Here is an 8,334-nt window from a genome sequence, read left to right on the forward strand (position 1 = left end):
GTATACATGATATTCTTGGCAAAAATGACAAAATAATAATAATTAAATAATATTGTTTATGGATAGTGTGGTCTCAATTGTATTTTGTTCACTAAGAAAATAAGAATACAACGGATGTCAATACATCATGAAACCTCACACGTGAGTAAAGTGGTAGATCAAATTTGACAACCCACCATTTCAGAAATTCTAAAAAATTCCTAATATTTTCTTGAATGTATTATTCACATGGGTGCGGGTGAAACCATGTTCACCTTTGTGTTTTCACTGTTTGCATGGGGTCGAGACCAGCCCTACCAAAATGGGGTGAGCCAAAATTTTGGTGGAAGAATTCACCGTGGTGGGCTCGCCAACACAAGGGTGCAAACAGTGAACCATCAACCAAATATTTGGCGTTTATCCAATCATATAGCTAGGCTATCGATCAAAGCTAAAATCCTGAGAAGGTAGTTGTTGTTGTCAGCCAAACAACCCTGTAACCCTTAAAATAATGCATAATGTATTTGTTGATAGGTACTTTTTAGAGGAGTAGGATCCTTGAAGGGTAAAAATCTTTACGAAATTTCCTAAATTTTTTGTGTTGACATTATTGAACATTGCCTTTTAACTCAAAGGAATTCAAGAAGGACTAACAATAGTTTGGTTCCAAAAATATTCATTGTATTTTTACACATCAAACCAGTTACATTTTTATAATTTTGTATTGGCTTTCAATGTATGATAACAGTATTGGCGTCGTGATCCTTCGATAAGAGGCACTCTTTCTCTTTGGGCGAAAATCGACCTTGATGATCGGTCTACAACCAACACTAAACCATGCTCCTTATCAGTCATTGATCCATTCCCGTGGAGGCTATCAACGATGCCAAAGGTACATCCAGCCTGGCCATGCAGGTCTAATCATTACGCGTAATTGAGAACGAGAATTATGTAACAAACTAAGTACTGAGAATATTGATGAAGGATTGACTAAGTTAGATTCTAAAAAACGGTATGGTAGCAGCCGTTTACGAAGTTGTAACAATGGCTAACCTTTAGGATTTTTAGCTACACAAAGTCTGAGTGTAAACGAAGCCCTACGAGCCATATTTATGCAGGTACATAGGAGAAGTTCCACTGAGAGTTGAGGGAAGGGGAATTCAGATCCCCATCCTAAATCGTTTTTGTCCATTCATATAGACTCTTAATGTGTTACAAAGAGATGGTGATCATGTAGATAGATGATGATGGTGTCCTCTCGGTGGTGCTGTGATGTGGGTGGAGTCTCTTTGTCGATTCCCTTTCAAGAATCCTTTGAGAGGCTAGGTTATTTGTTCTGGACGAGTTTCTGGTGGCTACGGGTGTCTGTTCATCGATCTAATTTTACGGGAGCAAAAAACTTGACTAGGAGGTGACGGTGACATTCGGTATGATCGGTGTTACAAGCGCGTCCACTCGTAACATGTGTTGTCTTGCACTTTGGACCTCTCCGTGAGGTTCCTATTTTCTCCCGATTGGTCTATTCTTTTAAGACAGTATTCTATCATGTTAGATTGACCTAATTTTACCATCGTATCTGGGTGTTCTTTTCTTAGATTCCTAAATGCTTTCGTAAGTGTTAACTTTGTAAAAACTGACAGAAGGATGCATGGATACAGTAAAATCCGAAGAATCCTAACACCACGGAACGAAATAAGAGATGCAAAATAAAATAAAATTTAAACCCATCGAAACCGGCATCGAGCGTTGCTCCGGGTGTGCCATGGAGCCGTGTTGCGACCGTCATCAAGCGTCACTGGAACCAGCGTATAGCGGTGTTCGAATCAGCGCGTGAATACATTGGACACAACCATGTGCGAAGCTACGAGAAGTGACGCCGGAAGCTGCGATGAGGATGGCACGACACTACAACCGTTGGAGCTGCAAAGAGGATAGTCGGAGATGCGTTCTCCAACGGGTCGGCGGCGGCGAGCCGGCGAGGGGCCTCGAGCTGCACAAGAGGAGGCGGCGAGCCGACGAAGGCAGGGACGAGTGAAGCGACGAGGATTTTCCCTTTCAGTAGAGGAAAGACGGTGAACGTTCATTGATCCAACGGTTCGGAGCACGTAGATCTAACGCGGCGCGGCGATCCCTCTCGCGCTTGCGCCAGTCGCGGGAGGCCAGCGCCCTTCCCAGCGTCGCTCCCACGCGTGTCGCCGTCACGGATCTCCGTGGCATCTCCCGTCCTTAAATAAAACGCGTGCCCAGAAATCTGTTTGCCCCACAAAAATTCCGTCCAGGGCGTGCAGTAGAGAGCTCCTTGCTTCTCATCCTCCTCCCCAACCATACTCTCCACAGAAATCTCCGCTCCTTCTCGTCCCTTCTCGCTCGCGTGCGCAATGGCGGCGGCGGCGGCGGTGGCGTTGTCGAACGGCTCCGGTGGCGACTCCAAGGCCGAGTTCGCGGAAATATACAGCAGGCTCAAGGAGGAGATGCTCGAGGACCCCGCCTTCGAGTTCACCGACGAGTCCCTCCAGTGGATCGACCGCGTAATGCCTCCTCCCCCCTTCCATCTCTCTATATATTTCTGGGAGTGCGGCTGTTGGTTTGATCTGGTTTCAGAGTAGACGGCGCACACGGGTCTTTGGGTGATTGTCATGGATTTGGTGACTGGCCGGTAAAATTCTCCCGGTCTGTGCAGTTTTGTGTTCCGATGGGAGTAAGGGTTGGGAGTTGCAGAGGGGACGTGAAGGCCGAGTAAAATTTTGCTGCAAACAAGCAATAATTTTAAACAACCTACTCTTATTTATGCAGCACTTTCACCTCATTTTTGGCGAGCCCTCCTATTATTCATGACATTTGAGCTGTTCCGGTTCCTGTGGCACACTGAACCAACCAATCCAAGGAGCAAGGATTGGGAGCGAGCATCTAATAGGGTGGCTGTGGAACATGTTTTTTATATGGAAGATAACGTATCCTCTGCCCTCTGCATCCGAAGCTGCATAAAACCCGATTGTTACAGCTTCTCAAGAGTTTTAAACCAAGCAGCTACTATGAAACACTGACAATTCCGTTGCTACTCAGCCAATTGCTAAACCTCCACCCGTGTTGGGGCATGCCATCTACTCCCTCCGTTCCAAAATATAAGACCTTTTAGAGATTCCATTAAGAGACTACATACGGAGCAAAATGAATGAATCTATACTCTAAAACATGTCTATATACATTCGTATGTAGTTTATAGTGCAATCTCTAAAAGGTCTTATATTTAGGAACGGAGGGAGTACTATTCACTTTATGGACTAGAGTATCGAGATAAAAGGAATTATCATGAGATAACATACAGTATCATAATTCTTTTTCACAATTCACTTTCATATCCAGTAAATCATGAATGTACATATAGGAATCATCAGTATTTCTTAAAAGAACTTGGATTCATTTAATGGAGTTTAACTAAAGCTTAAATTGTCTGGAGTTGTGGCTTTGCGATGCCAGATATGGGTTACAGGAAAGTGATACAAGAATTCCTGAGCACTACTATTGCCTATGGCCACAAATTCTTGTCTCTTAAAAAACAGCGACACTATAAAAAAAATCCAGCTGCTGGCTGGCTTGCATTTATCATAGCAGGAAGCACATGGGAAATACAAAATATGGGTTCTTCAAATACAGATGGCATGGGTCTCTTTTCCATACAAGCAGACAGTAATACTTCAAGAGCAGCGTTTCGGTGCCCAGGCTCATCTGCACCTGCGATGAAGAAAAACAATCAAAACAAATACTGCAAAAATTCAAGAAGTTCCAATTATTTTTTGCATGGTAGATAATTTGGTGCGTGAGGTGCGCTCCAAAGTTTAGATTATTTGGACATCTCAGTAGCTCTCGGCAAAAAAGACAAATTTGGGTCTGACTCAATTTGTCTTTTTTGCTGAGAGCAGATCATATGTCCAAATGGTCTAATATTTGGAGAGCACCTCATGCACTAAATTATCTACCATTAATTTTTTTGAATTTTTTGAATTTTTTTGTATTTCCTGTGAATTGTTTCTTGGCCGGGTGCAGATGAGCCTGGGCTCAGAAATGGATATTCGCCATCTTCTTATACTTTACTGGCCTCAAAATATGTTGTCATATAAATTAACTGTCAAGTCCAATAAAAAAAAACTGTCAAGGGCCTCAAGGCTTCATCCTGAAGACTGGAAAACTGAAAACTGCAATGGTTTGTGTCTTTTTCTTTCGTACTAAGTAACTTTCCATTGTTTAGACGGTAAAAGTATGTCACCTGTAGAAAAGTAGGAGTGTCAGACATTTTGTGTAGAGGTTGAAGACTTATGATTAAGCCGGTTGCTATTGTGCTTTTTAAATGGTGGATCGTTCGGTTCGCTGTTGTTAGTGCATGGATATTTTTACAGTGATTCTCCACTTTATTCGCATGTTCGTTTGCCAATGTTTGTGCCTTGTGGTCTGAGGGAAATATACATGAAAAAGAAAGTTAACTACCGGTGTCTTTATTCAATTTGTTGCATTTTCTTAAACGAAATGAATAAATCCGCTTTGATGATTTAACAATTATGTTCTGAGTTAAAAACCTTCCAAGCTTGTTTCTTTCATTTTTCATTTGGAGTAGATGCTGGATTACAATGTCCTAGGAGGAAAGTGCAACCGTGGGCTCTCTGTCATTGATAGCTACAAGACATTGAAAGGTGTAGATGTTTTGAGCAAGGAGGAGACGTTTCTTGCCTGCACCCTTGGTTGGTGTATTGAATGGGTAACACTTTCTTCTTGTTGCTTTGGATTATTATTTTGGTTATAATAGCTGAAAAATCAATGTTCACATGGCACCTTTGATGAATCTTGATCATGTTGTAGCTTCAAGCATATTTTCTTGTGCTTGATGATATCATGGACAACTCCCAGACACGACGGGGCCAGCCTTGCTGGTTTAGGGTGCCTCAGGTCAGTTTAAGAAGCATTAACCCTTTCTATATCATCTGGCAACTTTGTGCAGTTATTATTTTGTTGGTTGTATCAAGGTTTTACTTCAGAAAGGGTTCTCCAGTAGAATTAGTTTTAGCAGCATCAATATGATTCATCTATTAAACAACCTAATTTCATGCTTCATGTTTGTACTTGATCTCACAAGAGAAGTGATTTATAGTATTGACTTGTCAAGTATTGACAGGCTGCTGTTACTTGCTTTTTCGAGAACAAGCAAGTTCTTTCATGTTTTCAGTTGTAACCCACAGAATCAATCGCCTGTTCTTTTGTTGTACAATAGGTTGGCCTTATTGCTGTAAACGATGGGATTATCCTTCGCAACCATATTTCACGGATTCTTCAACGCCACTTCAGAGGAAAACCGTATTATGTTGATCTCATTGATTTGTTCAATGAGGTAACCATATCCTCTGACATACATATACATCCACACCAAATATACTTTCTACTTCTTACAACTGTCTGATACTCTAATTTCTTTGTCAAGGTTGAGTTCAAGACAGCTTCAGGGCAGTTGTTGGATCTTATCACTACTCACGAGGGAGAAAAGGATCTCACAAAATATAACTTGAATGTGTAAGTTCATGTTGCAGTAGCTTCTGCACACGTAGTTTCCTTGCATGGTTTACCTAGTCTATATTTTTGAAAATTGATGCTGTTGTTTTTTAATACGATAATTCGTGTTCCTTAGCCGGTGTTTGCATTATGTCTTTAGTGCTGTTGATGATTTCTTTAATGTTTGGCACTTTGCACAGTCACCGGCGCATTGTGCAATACAAGACAGCGTACTATTCATTTTATCTTCCGGTAAGAGTTAGCACTGTAGATGAATTATTAGTATAGTTGGTAACTGTGAGGTAGATGCAAGTACTAATAGTATTCTACGTTTCTACTTTGCCCAAGGTTGCATGTGCATTGCTGCTGTCGGGTGAGAATTTGGATAACTTCGGCGATGTAAAGAACATTCTTGTTGAAATGGGAACATACTTTCAAGTCCAGGTAAATCTCTTTCTTTGGAAAAGAAAAGTAGTTAGTTAATATCTACTCGCTCCGTCCCGAATTACTTGTCGTAGAAATGGATGTATCTAGACGTATTTTTAGTTCTTGATACATCCATTTCTGCGATGAGTAATTCGGGACGGAGGGAGTAGTATTTTATTGCCTCTGATTTAGTACTTTTGCAGGATGATTATCTAGATTGTTTTGGAGATCCTGAATCTATTGGCAAGGTTAGTGTGTTTGTACTTGTTTTAGCAACTTGAATGGGTAGAACTAACACGTTGATTGCAGTCAAGGCTTGTTCACATTCTGATTTCTGATTTCATCTTTACGGACTCCTATGGCAGATTGGAACTGACATTGAAGACTACAAGTGTTCCTGGTTAGTTGTGCAAGCTCTTGACCATGCAGATGAGAGCCAAAAGCGCATTCTACTTGTGAGTGCTATTTAGTTATTAATACTTCTTACCAACCTAAAGGCACTCCCTGAGCCATTAATTTGTGGCCGACAGGAAAATTATGGAAAGTCAGATCCAGAGTCTGTTGCAAAAGTGAAGGATCTGTATAAAGAACTTGATCTGGAGGTCTGTCTTCAACTCTTCATTACTCTCTGTATTCTTCACATATCATCATCTCTTAATAGCCCACTGCACTCTTCATCACTCTCTGTATTCTTCACTTATCATCATCTCTTAATAGCCCACTGCGGATATCATGCATATCATTATTTAGTATAAATGATTTAGCATCGCTAATATACTGATTATAACAAAACCCTACACTTGGCTGGTGCTCATTTGGTTGAAGATGCCTTAAACAGTATCCAAACCGAGGCATGTTCGCTTAGCCAGCACTCTATTTCAATTGACACACTCTTCTCATTCTTATACTCCAGACGGCATTTCACAAGTTTGAGCGTGAGAGCTACAATAAGCTGATCACCGACATTGAGGCCCAGCCAAGCAAAGCTGTTCAGAAAGTTTTGATGTCCTTCTTGGAGAAGATCTACAAGAGGCAGAAGTAGAGCTAAGCTTGTGGACAAATTAGTAACTTGTTCTATGTTCTTCTGCGTGTGATGGTCATCTTATTTCAGTACTGTACAGTACATCATGGTATTATTCCTTCCAACAGTAAATATTTGGGCCCTGTTTGGATCACCAATTCTCTTTCAAATACACTTGTAAAAAATACACACCTCCGTCGGTTGTTTCACTTCTGGGTGGAATTTCCAGAGCGGTCAGTAAGTTACAGGTGTAAGCTATACACCTTCATATTGAAATACATTCAATCCAAGCACGGCCTTAAGCTGCGTTTGGAATGTTGTTTTTCTGCAACTCTTGTAACATTTTACCCATGTATTACTCCTGTAACATTTTACACCCGTATTATACCAGCCTCCAACCAAATAAATGCCATAGGATTGTATTTCCATTCCGCTTTCCAGCCTCCATTTGGAATGTTGTTTTTCTCCCACCCCTTTAACTTGGCTGGCATAGCCCAAACTTTCAAAAGCATAAACTTTCAACAATAGCACAAACTTTTAGCAACACAGAGTGCACATACTTTTCAACAGCACATACCGCACTTTCACACATATTGCATAGGTATAAAATGAGCTAATTTTTTATTTATATAACAATACCACAACATAAAAAAGATAATATTTTTGCAATCATCCATTTGAACATAGTTCTGATAACTCATGGTGCTCAAAATCAACAGTTTAAATTACAAATTTATTGAGACATACTTGTCTCGTCTTGTCCGCTGCTACATAACCAAATTTAGGACTCATCCATTGTTCAATCATTGTGCATTTAGACATAAAGTATTTTAAGAAGATTATTGATTGCTTTAAGGACTTGGGTAATCATAGAATCATGTGAAAGGACAACCTGAAAAGAAAAAAAAACATTAGCTATGTAAGAACACTTTGTGTTCTGTGAAGGATGCCAACCAAGAATTGCATGTCCAGAATATTAGATGCACGGGTATGAAAAAGTATAGTTTGTTTCTGCATTTGCTCCTTTGGTTTTGTTTCTAGTTGCTTCATCTGATGAGGCATTTTTATCAGTAAGTATGTGAAAGTGCGTTATATCGACTAGAGGGGGGTGAATAGAAGATTTTTAGAATTTCATCACTGAGGAAATTCCTTTTGAGGAAACTCCTCACTGATGACTAACTTGCAGCGAAAACAACAAAGGATCAGTGGTGCAAAGTATCACTACAACAGTTTTCAAGATGAGGAATATGAAAAACAGTTTGCACAGTACGCATGCACAGAGAAAGCAGGTGAGGATTAACTCGCATGAAGAATTTGAGGTTAAGGAATTTCACAGAAAGTCTTCAGCAAATTCTTCAAACAGTACAATAAAA

At 40.4% G+C, this 8,334-nt stretch overlaps 1 protein-coding gene across 1 annotated transcript; it reads left to right on the plus strand.

Moving 5' to 3' along the window:
- Positions 1–2,221: 2,221 nt before the first annotated feature.
- LOC123444218 (farnesyl pyrophosphate synthase-like) lies at positions 2,222–7,292 on the plus strand. Its single transcript, XM_045120873.1, has 11 exons — positions 2,222–2,507; positions 4,589–4,729; positions 4,831–4,917; positions 5,240–5,356; positions 5,447–5,535; positions 5,715–5,766; positions 5,863–5,958; positions 6,144–6,188; positions 6,306–6,395; positions 6,471–6,542; positions 6,854–7,292. The coding sequence occupies exons 1-11, from the start codon at positions 2,358–2,360 to the stop codon at positions 6,980–6,982; spliced, it is 1,068 nt and encodes a 355-aa protein (XP_044976808.1). The 5' UTR covers positions 2,222–2,357; the 3' UTR covers positions 6,983–7,292.
- Positions 7,293–8,334: the final 1,042 nt, after the last annotated feature.

Source organism: Hordeum vulgare, chromosome 3H (genome assembly GCF_904849725.1).
Source record: "Hordeum vulgare subsp. vulgare chromosome 3H, MorexV3_pseudomolecules_assembly, whole genome shotgun sequence".
Taxonomy (NCBI): Eukaryota; Viridiplantae; Streptophyta; class Magnoliopsida; order Poales; family Poaceae; genus Hordeum; species Hordeum vulgare.

Bases quoted from the DNA above. Each gene is read 5' to 3' on its own strand.
- LOC123444218 (XM_045120873.1), top strand. From the start codon at position 2,358: ATGGCGGCGGCGGCGGCGGTGGCGTTGTCGAACGGCTCCGGTGGCGAC. The intron at 2,508-4,588 runs GTAATGCCTCCT...CATTTGGAGTAG, and splicing joins CCCTCCAGTGGATCGACCGC to ATGCTGGATTACAATGTCCT. The intron at 6,189-6,305 runs GTTAGTGTGTTT...CTCCTATGGCAG, and splicing joins ATCCTGAATCTATTGGCAAG to ATTGGAACTGACATTGAAGA.